This window comes from Chiloscyllium punctatum, chromosome 10 (genome assembly GCF_047496795.1).
Source record: "Chiloscyllium punctatum isolate Juve2018m chromosome 10, sChiPun1.3, whole genome shotgun sequence".
In the NCBI taxonomy this organism is placed as follows: Eukaryota; Metazoa; Chordata; class Chondrichthyes; order Orectolobiformes; family Hemiscylliidae; genus Chiloscyllium; species Chiloscyllium punctatum.
Genome location: NC_092748.1, coordinates 67,095,598 through 67,122,102, shown reverse-complemented (window position 1 = coordinate 67,122,102; position 26,505 = coordinate 67,095,598). Strand labels below are relative to the sequence as shown.

Below are 26,505 nucleotides of genomic sequence, written 5' to 3'. Positions count from 1 at the left end.
TCCCGCACCTCCGCCCTCAGACCCCACCCCTCCAACCGTAACAAGGACAGAACACCCCTGGTGCTCACCTTCCACCCTACAAACCTTCGCATAAACCAAATCATCCGCCGACATTTCCGCCACCTCCAAAAAGACCCCACCACCAGGGATATATTTCCCTCCCCACCCTTTCCGCCTTCCGCAAAGACCGTTCCCTCCGTGACCACCTGGTCAAGTCCACACCCCCCTACGACCCACCCTCCCATTCTGGCACTTTCCCCTGCCACTGCAGGAATTGTAAAACCTGTGCCCACACTTCCTCCCTCACCTCTATCCAAGGCCCTAAAGGAGTCTTTCACATCCATCAAAGTTTTACCTGCACATCCACTAATATCATTTATTGTATCCTTTGCTCCCGATGTGGTCTCCTCTACACTGGGGAGACTGGGCGCCTCCTAGCAGAGCGCTTTAGGGAACATCTCCGAGACACCCTCACCAATCAACCAAACCGCCCAGTGGCCCAACATTTCAACTCCCCCTCCCACTCTGCCGAGGACATGGAGGTCCTGGGCCTCCTTCACTGCCGCCCCCTCACCACTAGATGCCTGGAGGAAGAACGCCTCATCTTCTGCCTTGGAACACTTCAACTCCAGGGCATCAATGTGGACTTCAACAGCTTCCTCATTTCCCCTTCCCCCACCTCATCCTAGTTTCAAACTTCGAGTTCAGCCCTGTCCCCTTGGCTTGTCCGGACTTGTCCAACCTGCCTAGCTCCTTTTCCACCTATCCACTCCTCCCTCCCCTCCCTGACCTATCACCTTCATCTCCTGCCCCACTCACCCATTGTATTCTATGCTACTCTTTCCCCACCCCCACCCTCCTCTCGCTTATCTCTCCACGCTTCAGGCTCACTGCCTTTATTCCTGATGAAGGGCTCTTGCCCGAAACGTCGATTTCGCTGCTCGGTGGATGCTGCCTGAACTGTTGCGCTCTTCCAGCACCACTAATCCAGAATCTGGTTTCCAGCATCTGCAGTTATTGTTTTTACCTTGTGCATATAACGCCTGACTGAAAACCTTTAGACTACAAATTATTTTTCGCTTACTATCAGCTCTGTTTACATCTCTAATACTGTCCCCAGCAGCATCGCTGAACAATCTTGCAACAAATGTCAATTTATTTTGGAACACAGACTGTGACAATCCAGAGTAAATATGAAAGCATAAACTAGATCCAATTACAGTTACAGTTCTTAAGAGTATTGCATTATTAGGAGAGAATAAAGATCCCAACCACTGCTGGAGAGTCGCTTATGATTTCCAGCATCTGTAGTTCTTTTGATTTTTGTTTAGTGAGTCTATGAACTTTTGGGTTGGCCTTATGACTGACCCCACCTGATTGCCCACCCCTAACTTCCAACTTCTACTTGAATCCCCAGCCTCCCATGTTCTGCTCCTCCCTGACATGACATCACCACTCTACCACCATGCCTCTGTCACACTGCAATCTGACTCAGCCTGCACCCTACCCACTCTACCTGGCAGGCAATGTAACCATCCCGTCAGCTTGCCTGCACTATCACCTGCCATCCTACCATATGATACCCCTGCCATTCTAACCCACTTGTCCACATCACGTTCACACTCATTCACTAACAAACCGAAAAACTTTTTTTAAATGTCCCAAAACCTTTCAGTGTGTTAGTAAATGAAGACTTAACAGAATACAACAACTAGGGCAAACGGCTTCTCTTTCTCCATCCTTGATTCTCCTGTGCTATGAAGAATGACTCACATGAAAGACTACTCCATGATTCTGAATAGGCTCAGAAGTTCCAGGCAGTAACATGGAGCTTTGTCATATAGTAAAGGAGTGGGATCGGAATTATGTTCCAATAGTGACTGCCAATTCTCAAAAGATTCAGTCCATTATTTCTACGGCCAGGCACACAGAGAATTTGAAGTTTACTTACTGATTATTTTCTTGGAATGAAGATTCAGGTGACAACCATTCAGGTTTCTTGAGGGGAGTACATGTTGATTTTGGTGACAATCCACCAAAGGTTAGTAGATCTTAAGCAAAACAAAGAAAAACTTTTAAACCCATCTCTAGGCATTTCCCTGTATTGCTGTTGTTAAACGATGAATAATAAAATGTTACAAAAACATTGGACTACATTCTTTGTCCAGTAATACAAGGATGTTGCCAGGGTTGGAGGATTTGAGCTACGGGGAGAGGCTGAACAGGCTGGGGCTGTTTTCCCTGGAGCGTTGGAGGCTGAGGGGTGAACTTGTAGAGGTTTACAAAGTTATGAGAGACATAGATAGGATAAATAGACAAAATCTTTTCCCTGGGGTCGGGAGTCCAGAACTAGAGGGCATAGGTTTAGGGTGAGAGGGGAAAGATATAAAAGAGACTTAAGGCACAACGTTTTCACGCAGAGGGTGATATGTGTATGGCATGAGCTGCCAGAGGAAGTGGTGGAGGTTGGTACAATTGCAACATTTAAAAGGCATTTGGATGGGTATATGAATAGGAAGGTTTTGGAGGGATATGGGCCAGGTGTTGGCAGGTGGGACTAGATTGGGTTGGGATATCTGGTTGGCATGGACGGGTTGGACCGAAGGATCTGTTTCCATGCTGTACATCTCTATGACTCTATGATTGATTTTAGTGGATCAGTAATACTACTACCAATGTGAATTTGCAGTTCATCTGCTCACAATTCTTCCTTGTCACCTCATTTCATGACAGCTTTTCCTTTGACTAGTAGTGTTGCTCCTGAGAGATTTACTGACATTGAAGCAGAAGGAAAATGTAATTCTACTGCAGCTTTTCAAAGACCAAGTGCGGAAGCACAGAGTGTGATGAGGCTGGACTGCTCCAATGTATGAGTGCCAAATTGGGAATGTGGTGCAAGTTCTGATCGATTTTTCTCAAGCTATAGTTAAGATTAGTCATCAGATGCTGACTTGGAATATTAAACATTCACCTATTCCACTACTGATGCATAGTGGCAGAGATATGTATTATCTACTAGTTGCACTGCAGGAACCTGTCAAAACACTTTCATCAGCACCTTCAAAACGCACAACCTCCATCACTATAAGGATAAGGGCAATGGATGAACGAGAACACCATCAGCAAGGTCCCCTCCAAGCCACATACCATTCTGAGTTTGGAGTATAGCACTGGGTGAAAATCCTGGACCCATCTCTCTGACAGCACTGTGGGTGTACCAACAGCATAAGGACTGCAGTGTTTCAAGAAGGCAGCTTACCTTCTCAGGGTCGACTGAGGAAGGGCACAAATATTGGCCTTGCTAGTAACTCCTACATCCTGTGAAAATGAACGTAAAAATGTTGCAAGTGTATAAGGAGATCATAAACTCACTATAAAAGTGAATAGGTTTATTATTGTACAAAATGTGATGAGGTTTTAATGCAATGAGGTATGGCCACTAACTTTTGAATTTGATGCAGATGGAAATCACTCTGGTGACGTTTTCTCAGATTTAATTTTGATTAGCTGTCATACTCTGCCTTAGAAAATTTGTGTCTCACACGGATATGGTCAAGGACATTTGATTTTTTAAAAAAGCACCCTGTTAAAATGTTTTATGATACACCTCTGAAGAAGATGGGACTTGAACCTCAGTGTTCTGGCACAGAGGCAGAACACTATCACTGTGTCACTAGAGTCCTCCAGCCTCTGTCTAGGCATGTTATGACATACCTCTGGAGCAAGAGAACTTGAATGTAGGTACCCTAGCTCAGAGGTCAGACTACCACTATGCCACAAGACATCTGCAAACTCTGCCTTTGTGATGTTTTGTAATTAACTTGTTCAGAGATGCTACTACACGCATCTCTGGAGCAGATTAGAGTTTAATCTGGGCCAGGAGGTAGGGACATTAACACTGTGCCAAACAGGCCCTAGACTCTCCTGGAAAACAATAACGTAATTAAGGAGCCTCATTCATAGAAACTACCAGCTGTGACAGTGTATTGTTAAGCAATTCAATGTGTTACTCACTCTATCAGAAAGGTTCCCTAGCAGTTGGAATTTCAGTATGAGTCATCAGTGCTTGATAAAAGTAGGCTGGTTTTGCTATTAGCTGAAAATATGTTGCTGGAAAAGCGCAGCAGGTCAGGCAGCATCCAAGGAACAGGAGAATCGCCGTTTCGGGCATGAGCCCTTCTTCAGGAATGAGGAAAGTGTGCCAAGCAGGCTAAGATAAAAGGTAGGGAGGAGGGACTTGGGGGAGGGATGTTGGAAATGCTGGGTTGTACGGTGGAAGGAGGTTAAGGTGAGGGTGATAGGCTGGAGTGGGGGTGGGGGCGGAGAGGTCAGGAAAAAGATTGCAGGTTAGGAAGGTGGTGCTGAGTTCGAGGGTTGGGACTGAGACAAGGTGGGGAGAAGGGAAATGAGGAAACTGGAGAAATCTGAGTTCATCCCTTGTGGTTGGAGGGTTCCTAGGTGGAAGATGAGGCGCTCTTCCTCCAGCCGTCGTGTTGCTATGGTCTGGCGATGGAGGAGTCGAAGGACCTGTATGTCCTTGGTGGAGTGGGAGGGGAAGTTGAAGTGTTGAGCTACAGGGTGATTGGGTTGGTTGGTCCGGGTGTCCCAGAGGTGTTCTCTGAAACGTTCCGCAAGTAGGAAACTTTCCAAATATAGAGGAGGCCACATCGGGTGCAGCGGATGCAATAAATGATGTGTGTGGAGGAGGTGCAGGTGAATTTGTGACTGATATGGAAGTGTCCCTTGGGGCCTCGGAGGGATGTAAGGGGGGAGGTATGAGCGCAAGTTTTGCATTTCTTGCGGTTGCAGGGGAAGGTGCTGGGAGTGGAGTTTGGGTTGGTGGGGGGTGTGGACCTGACAAGGGAGTCACGGAAGGAGTGGTCTTTTTGGAACGCTGATAGGGGAGGGGAGGGAAATATATCCCTGATGGTGGGGTCCGTTTGGAGGTGGCAGAAATGACGACGGATGATACGATGTATATGGAGGTTGGTAGGGTGGTAGGTGAGGACCAGTGGGGTTCTGTCCTGGTGGCGATTGGAGGGGCGGGGCTCAAGGGCGGAGGAGCGGGAAGTGGTGGAAATGCGGTGGAGAGCATCGTCGATCACGTCTGGGGGGAAATTGCGGTCTTTGAAGAAGGAAGCCATCTGGGTTGTACAGTTTTGCTATTACACAGAATGTGATGAGGCTTGAGTGCAATGAGGTATGTGTATTCACTTCTGAATTGGTACAGTGGAGTTTTGGTGCAAAGATGAAGATCTTGCTTTCCCTAACTATCTTTTCAGTCTAGGAGATGAGTATTTAAGACTTTAATTTGCAGATAGTTGATTTTATCCCTCTAAATGCAAGCAGCATTTCAAATCAGTACTGGAAAAATATAGGTATTGCATTAAATTTATAGCTTAATAGTTAAACAACTTGGTGTAACAACTGACAAAGCTTAAATCATATTTTTAACTTTGAATTAGTGTTTATATTGATTTTAATGGGCATTGCTTGCAAATAGTTAATTGACTACATGGGTGATTATGGGTAGTGGTTAGTTAAAAAAAATCATGTGATTTGACGGTGGGAAAGTTGCTCAGATGTGTGTAATAGCGCTTCTGGGTATAAAAAAATTGTGAGAAAAAGATAAAGCTGACCATAGTCTGAATAGATCAGATGGTTAGAATATGGTGCTAATAATGCTAAGGTCATTGGCCCAATTCCCATTTTAAAAAACTTGTATTAGTCAATTAATTAGTTAAATTAAGCAATAAAGGAGGTGATATGTTGCAGTTAGAGCATGTGAATGCTGGTGGACATGGTTTGTGAATCCAGCTAAAGTTTGGGGAAGAGTACTGCATCAACTCTCTTTTCTTGATATTTTTAATCAAGCTATTCAGACATATTATTATACATGGCGAAATTCAGTACTGCAGATGCTGGAGATTAGAGTCAACAGTGTAGTGCTGGAAAAGCACAGCAAGTTAGGTAGCATCCGAGGAGCAGGAAAATTGACGTTTCGGGCAAAATCAACATTCCTGATGAAGGACTTTTTCTCAAAATGTTATTATACATCTCTGGGGCAGGTGAAACTTGAACCTGGGCTTTTTTTGGTCCAGAGATAGGGACATTAACACTGCACCACAAAAGCCCAGATGAGAAGTCCAACACGTTGTCCCTGGTGCCTGAGAGCTATGCACAATCCTAACTTCCCTGATATTTTTGAATCAACCTGTTCAGAGATGCTACTACATGCTTCTGGACTGGTGGAACTTGTACACAGAGCTCCTGGCTCAGGGATACTACCATTGTGCCACAAGTGACCCCCTACCCCCACCCCAATCCTTCTTTATACAATGTCTCAAGGCCTTTTCAGTTAACAATGGCACAGGATGTACTGCTTGTGGGTCTTAACAAGAAGAGGCACTTGTCTTAACAAAATGCAATTTATTACATGATTATTATGTATGCAATATATATTAGTAAGACATAATACTAGGACTATGCGGTGCTGGATATATCACGTCTTGACATATTGAACAGAGCCTAAGCTGGGCTTCTCAATTCCTCATTCAGCACTACATGAGATCATTATATTGGGTGGTGCTGAAGCAGAGTCCAATGTTAACCAATTCAGAGCCATTAATTTATAAGCCAGCACCAGTGCGATTCATGCTATTACATTACATGCTTGCAGCTTGAGAAACTTTGACTCTGATAGCTGAAATCTGATTTCATTGCACAATGATGCATCAGGGAAGATAAAGTTACTTTGTTCCACTTTGTTCCAGGAAGCAATCACACCCTTCATCAATCAAGGACAACAAATGTGGCTATGATGTAGGCATGGGGATCCAAAGGCAGCAATGGATCCTTGCAATTACCTAACAATTTCAAGGATCTTGCAACTTGAGTAGACTAGAGTAGAGGCTGCAGGGAGGATGAACAAAATGTCAAAAGCACTATGGTGCAGGAAGCCATCCAAGTTGACAGAAGTAAGAATATATTTGATATTCTCGAATGACAGAAAGAAAGGAAAGATGCTTGTGGTTGTTCTGATAGTAATGGACAAAATCAGTGTAGTTGATGAAAGTAATTTTGGTTTAGAGCAGTGTTTCTCAATGGGGGCGGAAGTGCCCCCTGAGGGGCATTTGCCCTCCTTCAGTGGGCGTTGAAGTCAAAGGGGGCGGCAAGGGGGCACTGAACGACTTTGTAGAAAGCTTACCAATCATTTGGAAGACTGCCGTGTCCTTGAAGGACATTGCTGTGTGCAGATGGATAGTCGCATAACACGAATCTGTTATTTTCCCTGCATCCATGGAGGCGTGTGCTCTGGTTGCTGCGCTATTATTGATAGTCTTCTCTGTGAATGGCAAACCATTTGAACTCATTCGCAGTTGGCACTGATTCTACTGCCGAGATCAATATCACCCTAACTTGTGTCGCTTCTAGGAAGACGAAACACAACTTTTCAATTGTTCTACCAGGTGGCAGAATGAATGCACATTACAGCTAATTAGCCAATCAAATTTTGCCACTTGTTTGAGCGTCTTAAAATGATCATGATCATGATTCCATCAGGGTATTTGAGCGACAGTGTAAAAATGGCCTCATCGAGAAAGAAAAATTGCAGGCAGTATAGCATGGACTATTTGCAATATGGCTTTATTCAATCTCCATCTAAAAAGCAGTTACCACTGTGCTTACTCTGTGAACAAAGTTTTTCCAATGAGGCCATGAAGCCTTCTCGTCTAATCAAACATTTGGAAAAGAAACACAGTGATGAAAAGGACAAAGATTTGGCATATTTTCAAACATTAAAGAATAAATTCAATCAGCGACCAACAATTTCCACTGCTTTTTCAAACATGGGAGCCAAAAATGTGGTGGCCTTGTGGCATCATACAACATATTGCAAAGCTAATTGCAAAATGTGGTAAACCTCATTCTGTGGGTGAATCCAGCTATTGCCAAAGTGTTATCAACCATGCTACATCAGGAACCATCAATGACTATCAAGCATATTCCTCTTAGCAACGATTCTGTGAGAAGGTGCATCGATGAAATGGCCTCAAATTTTGATAAGAAAGAAATCACCTTACAAATCAATGAAAGTACTATATGCAGAAATCAAGCTTTACTTTTGGGGTATGTATGTTTCATCGACAAAAATGAAATATGAGAAAAACTATTTTTTGCTCTGGACCTACCGACAGATACCAAAGGTAAGACTATCTTCGACTGCGTCAAGGATTATTTTGATAAAAAGTCTGTTCCCCTCAAAAACATTGTTGCTTGTGCTACGGATGGTGCGTGAGCTATGACTGGCCAACATCGGGGATTTGTCGCATTATTAAAGAGAGAAGTGCCACATGTTTTCACAGTACACTGCATTATCCATCGGCAGCATCTGGCTGCAAAGAAACTTAGTGAAGCCCTCAACCATTCTCTACAAGTGGTGATAGATGTGGTAAACTATATAAAGAGACATGCTCTGAATGAACAACTTCTCCACCAACTCTGTTAAGAGAATGACGATGAATTTCTGCAATTGCTGCTATACACCGAAGTGAGATGGCTCTTGAAAGGAAAATGCCTCAATTGTTTCCATGAACTGTTCGATTCTATCATCGAATTCCTACACAGAAATAATGAAAACCTTTGTATGAAAGCCGAAACCGTAAAACACGACTGTGCATATCTCGCGGATATATTCGATAAGTGCAATTCGCTGATCATGCAGATACAAGGAGATAATGTGAGTTTCATAAAAGCAAGGAATGCTGTTACATCTTTTGTTGTGAAACTTGATCTCTTTCATCGGAATATCAGGCGTCGTGAGTTTAACCAGTTCCCGAGTTTAAACAATATCGTGGAGGATGTTACTGATGATCAATTACTTATCTACTCAGCTCACATTCATGCACTGCAGGATGATATGAAAATACGATTTGCTGATCTTATTGAGATGGAGATCCCTACATGGCTGACTGACTGACCCCTTTATCTCATGTGCAGAAGAAATGGACGTTCGCCTTCAGGAAGAAATGACAGAGCTCCAAAATGACACTGCAATGAAAATTCAGTTTTCGCAAATGGGTGGGCCCCTTTTTTGGATTCAAGATGCCACCCGATGTCATTTCCTGCTATTAAGCGAAGAGACAAAGTGGTTTGCACGACCATTTCCTACCTCTTATTTGGTTGAGAAAGGATTCAGTGCCATCGCCAGAATATAAGATAAGACCCGCAATCGCACGGATGTTGTTCAGCGTGGTGACCTGAGATTGCTTTTGGGGCGGCACGGTGGCACAGTGGTTAGCACTGCTGCCTCACAGCGCCAGAGACCCGGGTTCAATTCCAGCCTCAGGCAACGGTCTGTGTGGAGTTTGCTCATTCTCCCCATGTCTGCGTGGGTTTCCTCCGGGTGCTCCGGTTTCCTCCCACAGTCCAAAGATGTGCAGGTCAGGTAAATTGGCCGTGCTAAATTCCCCGTAGTGTTAGGTAAGGGGTAAATGTAGGAGTATGGATGGGTTGCGCTTCGGCGGGGCGGTGTGGACTTGTTGGGCCGAAGGGCCTGTTTCCACACTGTAAGTAATCTAATCTAATCTAAAAAAAATGAACCAGATGTATATGGTTTAGAAAGACAACATGAACCACAAGGATTGCATTGACTATTTTGCTATCACAGACTAAATTTTATACAGAGTGAGCCAAAAGTAGGTGGACAGTAAGAACAGTAATGAATGATAACTTTTTTTTGTTGTATATAAAACATATTTCACAAAAGTTTTCCGTTTTCAGCACTGCAGTGATTGCAGTTATTTGTGCAAAAACAGACTTTGGTGATTTGGGGACATTGCATGATTTCAAGGATAAGAAGGGGGCGTTGAATATGGAAAGGCTGAGAAACACTGGTTTAGAGGATGAAAATACAATATTGGTTTGGGTACAGATATGAAATAACAAAAGGTCTCTGGTGGGAATGGTTTATATGTCCTCTGTGAGTAGTTACCCAGTAGGACAGAGTATAAACCAAGAAATAATTCAAATTTGAAAGAAAGGTACTGCAATACTGTGGTAGCTCTGAACCTTCACATAGATTGGACCAACAAAATTGACAAAAGCAACCTGAAAGGTGGGTTCATGGAGGATATTCAGGACATTTTCTTCAAACAATACATTTGGGAGCCTTCCAGGGAACTAATTATTTTGGATATCATTACTTCAGAGGCCTTCACTTTGAATCTTACTGATTATTCTCTTTCCCTTTCAGCATAAGAATATTAGGACACCTTGATTCTGCATCAAGCAACCCTTGCAGACACTGAATTGCCTTATTTTACTCAAAAACAATCTGGCACCTGACACTGCCTCCCATTAGAACTACTGCAGTTCAAGGACATTTCATTTAAAAGAACAATGCATTTCCTGAGTGTATACACTGCAACAGTAAAGCTGTCTATTCTACTTATGTTCTAAACTTTGTCATCTCTCTTCACGATATTTAAATGGCCATCAACCAATGCCATAGAAATACAGCTGGGCACTGCTGAAGTATTGGTCTTCTTATTTCAGGATCGATGTCAATGCATTGGAAGCAACTCAGAGAAGACTTACTCAACAAATATCCAGAATGGGTGGATTACCGTAAGAGGAAAGATTAGAAAGGCTAGACTTGTATCCACTGGAGTGTAGAAGTGCAAGAGGTGGCTTGATTGAAACATAAGACCCTGAGGGATCTTGAAAGGATGGCTTTGGAAACAATGTTTCTTCTGGGAGAACCTCCAGCTAGAGGATACTGTTGAATAAAATCATGATTTGTGCACTTAATTTGAGCATGTGAGGGGCCTCTGAAATTCTTCAAAAGACAGCGGAAACAAAGACTTTGAGTATTTTTAAAGCAGAGGTAGATAGATTATTGAAAAGCAAAGGGTTGAAAGGTAATTAGGGTAGATGGAAATATGGAGTAATCAGATCAGCTGTGATCTTACTGAATGGAGGAGCAAGCTTGAGGGGTCAAGTGGCCTACCCCTGCACCTAATTCATATGTTTGTATGTGAGATTTGAGATGTACCTACCTCTACTTTTTAGCTGCCCATGGACTTACCTGGAATGCCCCCTCGTTTTGCCAACTTCACGTAATCCGAATCAGAATCAAAAACAGCATTACGCCGTCCTCGGAATCTTTCCTCTCCAGTTGTCATGTAGCCAAGGCCAGGGATCAGTGAGGTTTCCCGTTGTTTATTGCTACAATTTCCTTCTTTTAAGTTTAAGGTAGCTTTAAATTGCTCTGTGACAATAAATAAGATGAGTGTAAAACCTCAAAAATACACATAAATACTCAACATCTGCAGAGGATATTTTACTTCAGGTTTCTTAATTAATAGTAGTGAATCAAAACTAATTAAGTTAACCATAAATTTCACTGAATATCAGATTGGAAACAGCTGACATGCCTGCTGTCACTTTGGCTAGGACTTGCTGTCTTCATGAAATCTCAGTTCAACCTTGATCCACCCACTCAAAGGTCTAATTGGACCCCAGCCAACTTGCTAATGTTATGATCATTTAATTCATGGTCTACATTTTAAAAATACATTATGGAGAAAGGGGGAACAACATTGAAGGGGTGTTCGATGTGTATCACTGCATCGTGGAGATATTGCCTGCTGGCAAGGAAAAATCAGTGAGCACATTTTTTTTACAGGTTGACTTTGTGTACTGAGGGGTAACTCTGTGCTAACCCTGCAGAAAATAGTTAATTCTCACTGTGTGCCATTCTAGTGTTGGATGCTAAGAGATGCTAAGTTCAATGTTCCCAGTTTTTCAGAGCATTAGCAGATGACATATAAAGACAGCATGCTATTTTTAGAGGCAGGCCTTTGAATACCAGCCCATATTTAGGCACAAGTATTAAATGTCTTTGTCAGGTCATTTCTAGTAATGGAAAATATCAGAAATGGAAGAGGAAAAGACAAAAGCAGCACAGCAGCACCCTATATATTGCCCACTCCATTCTGCAATATATTAGCCAGGACTACAGAGCAATTGGGGCAAGTTGCCAGTTGGAGAGGCTAGTAAAATTGGATGTTCTACCATGAGTGCTATTCCCAGCACCGACCAGTTCCCACCCACCCCTGCAACATTTAAATTGATTACTTGGCTAAAGCCCCAAAGGGCTTCAAATAGATATAGAACAATTCATTTTCTACAGAATAGCAATGCGCATCTGTGCAGTTATTTCACTCTCATTGCTCTAAATGTCAATGAGTATAGCCCCAGCTTGTAACTTGTCATGAAGAAGGACTGCTTCATCCCAGCAATCAACCGAGTGAACCTGCTGTAACCTGTCTCCAATGTTTCAATAAAGCTCTTTCCTCATGGCCCCTACTTCAGTCTAGCCACTGCCAGCTGAATTCCTTTCAATGATGTTGGATTTCAGGAGTTTTAACTGGTATTTTGAGATCAGATTCAGCAGTTCCACTTTCAATTTTGTGAAAACACATTTCATTCCCACATGATATTGGAAAATAATAAATGACAGTGGTACACAAACAAACAGGAGCTTGTTCTTACTGAGGCAGCTGTAGCAATATTTCATCTGTTGTAAACTCAGAGAAAAAGCTCAAAGGTTGGAATAACATAAAAGCAGTTGATTTAGAAAAAGTATAGAATAGGAATATGAATGGTAAACATTGATGACAATGACTTACTAATTATTCTAAACAGATACTGACTTAGCTTAGATCCATTTCAGTGAAAGATTTTGCTGTGACATTAATTTGGGTATACATCAGTATTTTCTAAAAGTCATCATGTTTGACCTGATCCCTGCCCGTTATTATATCATTCATTTCCTCCCAATATATTTCATCTCTCCCCCCATTTAGTACTGCCTTTTCTTTACATTAATTGTCTGAACAAACTACTATCTCATTGAAAACCCTCTCAAATTTTGTGCTACATTCATCATTTGAGCTATGTACATATGGTGAAAAAGAATTGGCCTCCTGGAATCACCCAGCATTTCATCAACATCCAGAATTTCAACCTTCCTTCAGTTCTGAAGAGTCATAACCTAGCACTTTCTAGTTTTATCTTCAAAACTCTTGTAACTAAATAAAACAGCATTAATAGATCAGCTTAGTTCATAAACTGTTAAATATCAATTATGTTACTGAATCTCCGTATAAACAAAGTGGATAAAGTCATTGTATAAAGGCACAGCTGAGAACACCCAAGTTATTATATGCAAGCTCTTCAAATTGCTAAATATAGATTTTTTCTGAATCTGCAAAGTTTTAAATTGATGAGACATGGCTGGATTATTTAGTAATCATAGAGATGAGTGTTTCATTTTGGATACTGAAAAATCCTTGTACTCATGAAATTCTGTAGCTCTGTTCTAAATCCTACTGACTAAAGCATAAGCCTCACCAAATGACCAGCGAACAATGTGCATTCTCTCAAAAAATGCTCTCATAATCATTTTTACAGGCTTGCGGTCAGACACAAAACCATCTTTCTGGAACAATCTAGGCACTGACCCAATATAAATGCACAGTCAGCAGATCACTGAAGATTAAACATCCTACCCATTATTTAATAGAAAATTATCAATTATAGAAACTTCTGAGTAAACTGCAAAATATTTTAAAAGATATCAATTTGAAAACTACCTTTGCAGTTTGAGCCAACAATGTATAATGATATCAGAATACAAAAACATAGGACAAAAGAGAGGAAGCTGAGTAATAGCCCTTTCAGCTGGCTTTGTCATTTAATAAGATCAGAACCGATCTGCTATCATGACTCCACTTCCCTGCCCTATTCTCATATTCCCTTATTCTCTAATGGCTTGGCTTTACACTTTTTATGCTCCTTTGCTGGCAGGTTTAAAGGTGGCAGGGCACATAAATTCCAGCAGATGGCTTCCTGAAACCTACTCACCCAACCAACCTATGCTTGGCAAATCACTGCCCACTTAAAGGGCTCATCCAACTGATTTAGGTGGAAGCTAATGCCACAGGAAGTCCAGCAGGTTTAGTTGTATGATATACTATTGGACAAGGTGGGGGAAACAACGTTTGCCTCCCCTTGGGGTTACTGGAGATACCTGTGGAAGAAACTAATCACCACCCAGTCATTGGATTCTTGAACTCAGTATCTCACCCTTCCTCACTCACAAGGTCAAGACCCCTGTTCCCAGACTAACTTGGGCTTCTAGTATAGTTGGACTACCTGTAGTCCAAGCACTGGAGCTGCTGGGACTGCAGAATCACCAATCATACAATTGATAGACAGCTCTTTCTGAGCCAGGTCATCCTCCTGAGAAACAGGAAAAAGTCTCAACTTAAAACAATTAAGACTACTCTCAGTGATAAATTGCTATAGTGCAGCCATTAGGATTGTGAGTGGGTTTCCCTGACTTTATATTTCGGGGGGGTGGGTACTGCAGTGCCTTGTAAAATCCTGTAAAACTTAGTGACCAACTAGCCACTAAAAACTCAGAAAATAAATGATAAAGCATTTAAGTCCAATTCCATAAATTAATATTTTATAAATAGCTGTGGACATCAAGTTTGCATTTTTAAAAACCCTCTAGTTTCACCTTTATTCAAGGTACTGGTATCCATCTGTACAGTAGATGCCATCTGGAAACTCCTCCAAGAACTATTTAAGAAGGTCATAAAATTAATTAATCATTGAGGACACAATCTTATCCTCCCACAGATTTCAGCAGAATTCAAAGAATAATGCAGAGGGGGGGGAAATTATTTTAAAAAATAAAAATAATACTTGGAAATGAATATGCTGGTCATACTCATCCTACATGTGGAAGTACAGTATACAAGATTGGTCAGAGAGTATGTCCCATTCCCTAATTTTAATGTTGCTTGCCTCTTGGAAGAATGTCTTCCTTCCCTGAAAAGAAGTATAATCACCTCATTATCAACTCTTACATTTGGTATCAGCTAAGACAGCACGAATCATGAATCAACCATGTAAGCTTTGAGTGGTGCTGGAAAAGCATAGCATCTGAGGAGCAGGAAAATTGATGTTTTGAGTGGTCTGTGGCAATGGATTTAGGCTCCAGCCTCGAAGGAGACATAGGTTCGGATCCCACCACTGCCATTTGTGTGGGTCGCAGGTTGCACTGCAGGGAGTTAAAGTTCATGTTAAGCATTGATATTGGAAGGGCTTTTGCCCGAACCATCGATTTTCCTGCTCCTCGGATGCTGCCTGACCTGCTGTGCTTTTCCAGCACCACTCTAATCTAGACTCTGGTTTCCAGCATCTGCAGTCCTTGTTTTTACCATGTAAAGTTTGAGTTTATTTGGTTCATTGTCTCACAGGCTATGGCCCTGAAATGCTATTTGCACCACAGTCACAATCCCTGATATCTTTCAGAAGGACTCCAATGGAGTTTGCAAAAGTTTCTGTGGACTTTTGACAAAACTACAGTTGTAGTCCACTGAACTGCATAAGTATATTAAGCCCCGTGTCTTTATTATTAGAGGTCATCCATTCCTATTAATTTTGTGTCAGTTCAGGCTTAGAACTTAATGAAGGAGAATAATTTGCTCTGACCACTAGTTGCAGCAGAATTATATGCAAAATCCTTGTGAACACCATTTACAATTTGTTGCAAATGGTAAATTGGAAGAAATCTCCATAATGTTTGACAGTTGATGAGAAATTTAGAACTATTTATTGTTACAATCATAATTTCTAGTGCTTCTCGATTTCATTGGATTGTACTCGACTGGGCATTTGAGAATAATTTAAATAGTTGATGAACAGATGCTTCTGCCCATCTAAATTGATTGACTTTTTAAAAATGTGAGATGCGAGTGGCACTGGCATTTATTGTCCATCGGCCAAAAGAAGGTGGTAGTGAGCGACCTTTTTGACTGTTGCAGTCCATGTGCTGTAGTTACCACTGTATTGTTAGGGAGTTCCAGGAATTTTGACCCAGCAACACTGAAGGAATGGCAATATATTTCCAAGTCAAAAGGTGAGTGGCTTGGAGGGGAATTTTCAGGTTGTGGTGTGCCCACGTATCTGCTGTCCTTCAAGGGGGTAGATGTCACAAGTTTAGAAAGTACAGTCGACAAACATTGCTGAGTTACTGCAGTGCATCTTGTAAATGGTATGCATTGCTGCCATTGGGCATCAGTGGTGAAAGGAGTGAATGTTAGAGGCTGCGGATTGGGTGTGAATCAATTCAGCTACTTGTTGCTGGAAGGGTTCAGCTTCTTGAATGTTTGTATTCATCTAAGCAAGTGAAGAGTATTCCATCACACTTCGACTTATGCCTTGTAGAAGTGCGATGCACTTTTAAGGGACCTGTTCATGATGTCTTCACCATAACATGGCCTGTGACCTAGTGGTTGAAAGGTTGGTCTCCATCTTAAGCTCCATCCTCTTGCATCATAACCAACTGAGAAAACTGTACTTTGGTACATCTGAACTGCTTAGCTTGAGCCTAGACATGCAAGTCTCTATGTTCATAATGTACATAGTAAATACAATGAGCTGTAATAATCGTTCATTGAATTGTTCAGTACCACAGGACCCATGTCTCAGCCTTATGTTACAGGAGTTAACATAAGTATCACAGCATGATAGCTTCAGATGATCAAGTATCACACCACTCCATGTCAGATAGTTGACAGGTTTTGCAGAGTTAGGAACTGAGTTACTCGCTGTAGCATTCCCAGCTTTTGAACTGCTTTTGAAGCCACAATATCTGAATGGCTCATCTCATTTATATGAACGTGCCATTCAGTCCCTTGAGTCTGCTCTACTATTCAATAATCTGATTGAAACCTCAAATCCATAATCTTACTCTACTTTGATAACCTTTCACCTTGTTCTTTTACTGATCTCTGATTTTAAACTATTCAATGGCTCTGTTTCCACCACCTCTTCAGGAAGAGAATTCCAATGACACACAGCTGTCTAAGAGAACTTTTCACCTCATAACTGTTCTAAGTGAATGACTTCTGATTTTTAAACAGTGACCCCTTGTTCAAAATTTTCCTAAAAGAGGAAACTTCTTCTTCACATTTATTACCTCAAGAGCCCTTAAAATTCTCCATGTTTCAGTCAACGCATTGTTTCTCTTAATTTCACTGTATACAAATCCTGCCTGTCCAACTTTTCTTCCTAAAATAACCTCTCCATTCCACATAAAGGTAAAGTTATCATATTCTGACCAGACCATAGGACTACAGCGAGACTTCGCAGAACTAGGAAGAAGGCTAAAAAGCAGGACGTCCAAGGTGGTTATCTCCAGTTTGCTTCCAGTTCCTCGGGCTAGTGTGGCCAGAAACCGGGAGATAATGGACTTGAACGTGTGGTTGGGGAACTGGTGCAGGAAGCAAGGTTTCAAGTTCTTGGATCACTGGGGTATATTTTATGGTAACCATAAATTCTACAAGAGAGATGGCTTGCACCTTAATAGAACAGGGATCGGCATTCTGGCAGGCAGGTTTTCTGCTGCAACACCGCTACATTTAAACTAAGTAGCGGGGGGGAGGGGACAAGCTGGATGTTTAAAAAGGAAATTGAAGGGGTAGTTAGAACAAGAGAAGTCAAGAAAGACAACTGTATCAAGGAGGCAGAAAACTGGAAAAGGCATCATGCTGTAAAGTTGAGTGAAATAAGGGTTGAGGGGAAGGGTGAGAGCAGTAACAAATTAAAAATTCTATATATGAATGCACGAAGCATTAGACACAAGGTGGATGAGCTTGAGGCTCTTTTGGAAATTGGCAGATACGATATTGTGGGGATAACTGAGACGTGGCTTCATGGGGACAGGGCCTGGGAAATGAATATTCAAGGCTACACGTGTTATCGTAAGGATAGACTGACGGGCAGAGGGGGTGGGGTGGCCTTGTTGGTAAGGGAGGATATTCAGTCCCTTGCGCGGGCGGACCTAGAGTCAGGGGATGTAGAGTCAGTGTGGATAGAGCTTCGAAACACTAAGGGTAAAAAGACCCTCATGGGAGTCATCTACATGCCCCCAAACAGTAGTCTGGATGTTGGAGGTAAGTTGAATCAGGAGCTGAAATTGGCTTGTCGCAAAGATGTTACTACAGTTGTTATGGGGGATTTTAACATGCAGGTAGACTGGGTTAATCAGGATGGTATCGGGCCTCAAGAAAGAGACTTTGTGGAGTGCCTCAGAGATGGATTTTTAGAGCAGCTGGTGCTGGAGCCGACCAGGGATAAGGCGATTCTGGATCTGGTATTGTGTAACGAACCAGAATTGGTCAGTGACCTCGAAGTGAAGGAGCCATTGGGAAGTAGTGACCATAATACAATAAGCTTCAATCTGCAATTTGAGAGGGAGTGGGTACAATCTGAAGTGACAATATTTCAGTTGAATAAAGGGAAATATGGAGCTATGAGGGAGCAACTGGCCAAAGTTCAATGGTTTAATACCTTAACAGGGAAGACCGTGGAGGAACAATGGCGGATATTTCTGTGTATAATGCAGAAGATGCAGGATCAGTTCATTCCTAAAAGGAAGAAAGATCCCAGGAGGAGACATGGGCGGCCGTGGTTGACAAGGGAAGTAAAGAAACATATAAGGTTAAAAGAGAAAAAGTATAACTTAGCGAAGATAAGCGGGAAAACGGAGGACTGGGAAGCTTTTAAAGAACAACAGAGGATTAGTAAGAAGGAAATACGCAGAGAAAGAATGAGGTACGAAGGTAAACTGGCCAAGAATATAAAGGAGGACAGTAAAAGCTTTTTTAGGTATGTCCAAGGCAAAAAAATGGTTAGGACAAAAATTGGGCCCTTGAAGACAGAAGCAGGGGAATATATTACTGGGAACGAAGAAATGGCAGAGGAATTAAATGGGTACTTCAGATCTGTGTTCACTGGGGAAGACACAAGCAATCTCCCCGAGGTAACAGTGGCTGAAGGACCTGAACTTAAGGGAATTTCTATTTGCCAGGATTTGGTGTTGGAGAGACTGTTAGGTCTGAAGGTTGATAAGTCTCCGGGACCTGATGGCCTGCATCCCAGGGTACTGAAGGAGGTGGCTCGGGAAATCGTGGATGCGCTGGTGATTATTTTCCAGAGTTCAATAGAATCGGGGTTGGTTCCTGAGGATTGGAGGGCGGCTAATGTTGTGCCACTTTTTAAGAAGGGTGGGCGGGAGAAAGCAGGAAATTATAGACCAGTTAGTCTGACCTCAGTGGTGGGAAAGATGCTGGAGTCTATTATAAAGGATGAAATTACGGCACATCTGGATAATAGTAACAGGATAGGACAGAGTCAGCATGGATTTATGAAGGGAAAATCATGCTTGACTAATCTTCTTGAATTTTTTGAGGATGTAACTCGGAAGATGGATGAGGGAGATCCAGTGGATGTAGTGTACCTGGACTTTCAGAAAGCTTTTGATAAAGTCCCACACAAGAGGTTAGTGAGTAAAATTAGGGCGCACGGGATTGGGGGCAAAGTACTAGATTGGATAGAGAATTGGTTGGCTAATAGGAAACAAAGGGTAGTGATTAACGGCTCCATTTCGAAATGGCAGGCAGTGACCAGTGGGGTACCGCAGGGATCCGTGCTGGGACCGCAGCTTTTTACAATATATGTAAATGATATAGAAGATGGTATCAGCAATAACATTAGCAAATTTGCTGATGACACAAAGCTAGGTGGTAGGGTGAAATGTGATGAGGATGTTAGGGGATTACAGGGTGACCTGGACAAGTTAGGTGAGTGGGCAGATGCATGGCAGATGCAGTTTAATGTGGATAAATGTCTGGTTATCCACTTTGGTGGCAAGAACAGGAAGGCAGATTACTACCTCAATGGTATCAAATTAGGTAAAGGGGCTGTTCAGAGAGATCTGGGTGTTCTTGTCCACCAGTCAATGAAGGCAAGCATGCAGGTACAGCAGGTCGTGAAGAAGGCAAATAGCATGCTGGCCTTCATAACAAGAGGGATTGAGTATAGAAGCAAAGAGGTGCTTCTGCAGCTGTACAGAGCCCTGGTGAGACCACACCTGGAGTACTGTGTACAGTTCTGGTCTCCAAATTTGAGGAAAGACATTCTGGCTATTGAGGGAGTGCAGCGTAGGTTCACGAGGTCAATTCCTGGAATGGCAGGATTGCCTTACACGGAAAGACTGAAGCGACTGGGCTTGTATACCCTTGAGTTTAGAAGACTGAGAGGGGATCTGATTGAAACGTATAGGCTTATGAAAGGACTGGACACTCTGGCAGGAGGGAACATATTTCCGTTGATGGGGGAGTGCCGAACCAGAGGACACAACTTAAAAATACGGGGTAGACCATTTAGGACAGAGATGAGGAGAAACTACTTCACCCAGAGAGTGGTGGCTGTGTGGAATGCTCTGCCCCAGAGGGCAGTGGAGGCCCAGTCTCTGGATTCTTTTAAGAAAGAATTGGATAGAGCTCTTAAAGATAGTGGAGTCAAGGGGTATGGAGATAAGGCTGGAACAGGATACTGATTAGGAATGATCAGCCATGATCATATTGAATGGCGGTGCAGGCTCGAAGGGCAGAATGGCCTACTCCTGCATCTATTGTCTATTGTCTATTGTCTATTGTCTACTTTCCCATTAGAGAGAAATGATGGGTGGTCATTTAACCTGAGGGTCACCACACCTCAAGCAACAGGACAGTTTGAGAAAGAGAGTCCTTCATGTTCCCCTCAGCTGGTGCAGGAATTGAACCCACACTGTTGGCATCACACTTTATAACAAATCAGCCAGCCAGTCAACTGAGCCAACCAACTCTAGGTCAAATGCATATCAGTTGTAAACAGTTGAGGATCCCACACCAATCCCTGTGGTACAACTTTCATTACATTTTGCCAACCTGAAAGAGACCTATTTAAGCCTATTCTCTCTTTTCTGTTTGCCTGACAATCTTCAAAAAGATTAAAACTGTAAATGTAGGAAAAAATAGTGAATACTATAACCAACATTGTTGTATAAATGTACTCAAGAAACCTTTTCTCATGGACAGTTTGCCAATTAAAAGAAAGCATAAAGGTAAAACCTCCAGCCAGTTCCGTTCTGATTTTCACTGTTTTAGAAATACCAAGAAGCTGAAGGATTCTCCATGTAATATTTTTGTTGTAGCAACTTCACTTTTATTGAAAGCACAGTACCATTTCTTCAACGCCACTGGCAATTTGCTTAATATTGAAATCCCTCTGTTAGTATTAATCCATCATCATTTAATGAATATATAAATGTAGCTTAATAGGCAAAATATGATAATTAGAACATATTTTGGTAATGATGGCAATAATAATAGTTTACAAAGAACTAAATAGTGTGATTTTTAAAAAAATATTGTGATTTTTAACAGATTTACTTCTTCCAGCAGTAATTTATTTCACTGCAAACTGTTTATTCCATTAAAATTATATACATGACTTAATGAACATTAAAAACGCCTACCAGATTGGTCATGGATTTTACTGTCAGCCATATTCTCCTTCAGTTGATGACTGGTCACTCTGAAACTGTAAAATAAATCTCGTGTTAATATTTGCAGAATACCTGCAGTATGTTTAAGGTGTAAATCTTTAAATGCATCCTCTCATAAGTCACAAGCCATTCATGTAAGACTGCTTATTCTTTGCATTCACATCTGTTTCTGTTTTCTTTTTGTTTTCTCTCTCTAATAAACAGACACAAATGGGCTGAATCTTTCACCTTTCTGACTAAGTGCAAGTTTTGTTATTTTGTTGTGGATGGTTCTCAATGAGCAAGATTTCTTGCTGTTATCTTAGCAAATTTGTCTCATGAACTACATACCCTGATAAATGGATAGATAGAAATTAATTGTTACTTAAATTTGTGAAAATACAGTAAAATGTGTATAAGTCACAACAAAACAGAGCTATTTAATTACATCAATTACACATTTAAAAAATGAGACCAAATTAAGACAAATATAAATTTTTGTTCATTCCACGGCCTCTTGGTTTCACAAACTGGCCATTGCTGAAGGCCGAGCCCTTCTCCAACTTCCAAGGACTAGGTCCTGTACAACTGCTGAGAACCGGTGGCCTCTCAAAACTGCCAAGAATTGGCTGCCTGTCAAAGCTGCCAAGGACCAGTTGGCATGCTGAAACTACCAAGGACGGGCCCACCAAAACTGTCGAGTACTGAGTGGTGTCAACTGAAACTGCCGCAGCTCAGTCACAAAAGGAAGGAAGGTTGAATTTGATACAAAAAATGAAATTAAGTAATAATAACAAATGATAAGAAACAATAAAACAAAGAGAAGGATGTGGCCAGTCAGCTGAAAGGGAGCGGATGGGTCAGGAGCCTGAACACTGCCTAACCTGCCATCTCTGCCTTCTTGCTCCTTGGTATCTGCTGCGATGGCAATCCTAATGTTTGATTCTAGCCCATCTTATCACGTGCCATTCTTGGAACAATGTGTCACAACTGGAATATCCTGGAATTGACTGGCATTCCTGGTGCCACCTGAGGCCAGACAAGCACCATCAGTCTAGAGCTGCAATGCACGGTTCATGGAGTTTGCCCATGATATGGCAGACAAGGGAAATTTGGTGCCCCACTTGGGTTAGGAACCTGGAGGGCTGGCCAGATAGGTTAGCGCACAGGTAGGATATCCTCTTCTCCACTGCGGCCCACCTCAACTCTAGGACCAGAAAAGAAGGCCATGATGCCAGACCATGCCAGCCTGCACTAAGGTTGTCACATGAGTCAGTGCAAACTCAGCTTTCTGGGGAATGGCCAGCATGTTGGAAGAAGGCCTATGTCCTTCTCCACTCTACCAGTGTATATGTTACAATCTTTTCTTCCTTATGCCTCAGACATACTCTATCACGGCTACAGCATGCACCTCCCATGAAAGGCCATACTCTACCACTTTAACTTTTTTCCTCACTCACTCTAAATGACCCTCATCTCTGAAACTGCTAATCCTGTATGACCTCTGTGCTGCCAACTTACTCACTTGGGACACCCTCAACCTGCAACAAAAATAACAGCTGTGCCGATTACTTCCATTTCCCTGAATACCTGTCCTTCCCTCATCCTAGGAGAACAAGAGTCACAATAAAACAAGTTACGACTGTTAGTGAGTTGCCTAACATTCAATTCCTCACTCCTTATCTGGACAACATCTTAACACTTTTGCAATGACTGCTTGGTTAACTGTTTCCAAGCTGCTGGACAGGTATTGGAGGCTGCCCTTACCTACTAGTGGAACCTCCTGAGCAAAGAACATATCCTTCACTTATACAGTCATAGAATCATGGTGATGTACAGCATGGATCAACCCCTTCAGTTCAACTCGTCCATGCCGACCAGATATCCTAATCTAATCTAGTCCCATTTGCCAGTATTTGCCCTGTATCCTTCTAAACCCTTACTACTCATATACACATCCAGATATCTTTTAAATGTTGTAATTGTACCAGCCTCCACCACTTCCTCTGGCAGCTCATTCCTTACACGCACCACCCTCTGTGTGAAAAGGTTGCCCCTTAGGTCCCTTTTAAATCTTTTCCCTTTCACCCTAAACTAATGTCCTCTACCTCTGGACATCCCCCATCCAGGGAAAAGACTTTATCCATTTATCCGATCCATGCCCCTCATGATTTTATAAACCTCTATAAGGTCACCCCTCAGCCTCTGACGCTCCAGGGAAAACAGCCCCTGTTCAGCCTGTTCAGCCTCTCCCTATTGCTCAAATCCTCCAATCCTGGCAACATCCTTGTAAATATTTTCTGAACCCTTTCAAGTTTCACAACATCCTTCCAATAGGAGGGAGACCAGAATTGCACACAATACTCCAAAAGTGGCTTAACCAATGTCCTGTACAGTCGCAAAATAATCTCCCAACTCCTATACTCAATGCTCTGACCAATAAAGTAAGCATACCAAATGCCTTCTTCACTATCCTATCTATTTGTTACTTCATTTTCAAGGAACTATGAACCTGCAGTCCAAAGTCTCTTTGTTCAGCAACACTTCCAAGGACCTTCCCATTAAATGTATAAATCCTGCTCTGATTTGCCTTTCCCAAATGTAGCATGTCACATCTATCAAAGTTATCTTCAATCTGCCACTCTTCAGCCCATTGGCCCAGCTGATCAAGATCACATTGAACTCTGAGGTAACCTTCTTCGCTGTCCACTACACCTCCAATTTTGGTGTCATCTGCAAATGTACTAACTATATCTCCTATGTTCACATCCAAATAATTTATATAAATGACCAAAAGCAGTGGACCCAGCACTGATCTTTGTGGCACTCCACTGGTCACAGGCCTCCAGTCAGAAAAACAACCTTCCACCACCACCATCTGTCTTCTAACTTCGAGCCAGTTCTGTATCAAAATGGCTAGTTCTCCCTGTATTCCATGAGATCTAACCTTGCTAACCAGTTTACCATGAGGACCCTTGTCAAATCTCTTACTGGAGTCCATATGGACCATGCCTACCGCTCTGCCCTCATCAGTCCTCTTTGTTACTTCTTTAAAAATCTCAATCAAGTTTGTGAAATATGATTTCCCACGCACAAACCCATGCTGATTATCATTAATCAGTCCTTGCCTTTCCAAATACATGTAAATCCTGTCCCTCAGGATTCCCTCCAACAACATGTTCACCACCAAAGTCAGGCTCACTGGTCTATAGTTCCCTGGCTTATCCTTACCACCTTTTTTAAATAGTGGCACCACGTTCACCAACTTCCAGCTTCTGGCACCTCACCTGTGACTATCAATGATACAATATCTCAGCAATCACTTTCCTAGCTTCCCACAGGGTTCTAGGGTACACCTAATCAGGTCCTGAGAATTTATCCACTTTTATGCATTTCAATACATCGAGGACTCCCTCCTCTGTAATATTGACAGATTTCAAGATGTTACCATCTATTTCCCCACATTCTATATCTTCCATGTCCTTCTCTAGAGTAAACACCGATGCAAAATACTCATTTATTATCTCCCCCATCTCTTGCGGTTCCACACATACAGCACCTTGCTGATCTTTGAGGGGCCCTATTCTCTCCCTAGCTACCTTTTTGTCCTTAATGTATTTATAAAATCCTTTTGGATTCTCCTGAACCCTATTTGCCAAAGCTATCTCATGTCCCTTTTTTGCCCTCCTGATTTCCCTCTTAAGTATACTCCTACTGCCTTTATACACTTCTAAGGATCCACTCGAGCTCTCCTGTCTGTACTTGACATACGGTTCCTTCTTTTTCTTAACCAAAACCTCAATTTCTCTAGTCATCCAGCATTCCCTACACCTACTAGCTTTTCCTTTCACCTTAACAGGAATATACTGTCTCTGGACTCTTGTTATCTCATTTTTGAAGGTTTCCCATTTTCTAGGTGTCCCCTTATCTGTGAACATCTGCCCCCAATCAGCTTTTGAAAGTGCTTGCCTGCTACCATCAAAATTGGCTTTCCTTCAATTTAGAACATCAAATTTTAGATCTGGTCTAACCTTTTCCATCACTATTTCAAAACTAATAGAATTATGGTGGCTGGCCCCAAAGTGCTCCTCCACTGACACCTCAGTCACCTGCCCTGCCTTATTTCCCAAGAGTAGGTCAAGTTTTTCACTTTCTCTAGTTGTCACATCCACATACTGAATCAGAAAATTTTCTTGTACACACTTAAAAAATTCCTCTTCATCTAAACCCTTAACACTATGGCAGTCCCAGACTATGTTTGGAAAGTTTTGACTGAGGATTGCTGGCAACCACGACAAGCTTCCAGGATAAGTGTCTGTGTTCAGCAGTACTGTGAGTCTGGTATCTCACTCTGGGGCCAGTGTGTTTCAAAGATGTTAGCCTGCCGTCAGTTAGGTGTGCTGAAGGATCTGCTCAGGATGACATTGAAGCTGAGGCCAATTCATGTCTGGGGATCAAGATGGGAGGTTTGACAAAGTGGAGGAATGACCACAATAATGTGGGAGTGGTTGCAGTTCTGCTCAGTGATGTGGTCAGGGCAGGGACCATAAAGTTTTGTTGTGGGGCTTCAAGGAATGCCAGAAGGCTCCAACTGAGAAGAGGTGCTGGAAAAGTACAGCAGGTCAGGCAGCATCCGAGGAGCTGCCTGACCTGCTGTGCTTTTCCAGCACCACACTCTCGACTCTAATCTCCAGCACCTGCAGTCCTCACTTTCATCCAATTGAGGCAGGGTCAAGGCTCAGCAGAGGCAGTGAGACCTCAACTGTGAGGGGCTCTGGGGTAAAGCTCAGGCATCTCAATGGTGATGGTGATTACTGGCATCTCAAGGAGGGGATGATAGAGGGTCACAGAAACAGTAGGATGTTGGGGCAGGAGTAATATTGGGACTTGAATTCCAATGAGCAAACCCATTCTCAGCATTCTTTCAGTACCTCAGGTAGTATAGCCTACCAACATGCAAATGTCATTGTTGCCTCTTGAAGCTGTATAGAATGCAGTTTCCACTGGAATACATGATGGCTGGGAGAAGGCATCAGAGAAACATTGTTATC

At 42.4% G+C, this 26,505-nt stretch overlaps 1 protein-coding gene across 4 annotated transcripts in view; it reads right to left on the bottom strand.

Annotated features, from left to right (window-relative positions):
- Positions 1-26,505, bottom strand: part of c10h7orf57 (chromosome 10 C7orf57 homolog) — a 132,646-nt gene that overhangs the window by 35,362 nt on the left and 70,779 nt on the right. For all 4 annotated transcript variants that reach the window (XM_072579392.1, XM_072579390.1, XM_072579393.1 and 1 more), the window contains exons 2-4: positions 21,446-21,510; positions 11,090-11,272; positions 1,952-2,051 (exon numbers count right to left, since the gene is read on the bottom strand). In XM_072579392.1, coding sequence (XP_072435493.1) covers positions 1,952-2,051; positions 11,090-11,272; positions 21,446-21,476 — 314 coding nt within the window. In that variant the 5' untranslated portion in view covers positions 21,477-21,510. The remainder of the gene's footprint in view (positions 1-1,951; positions 2,052-11,089; positions 11,273-21,445; positions 21,511-26,505) is intronic.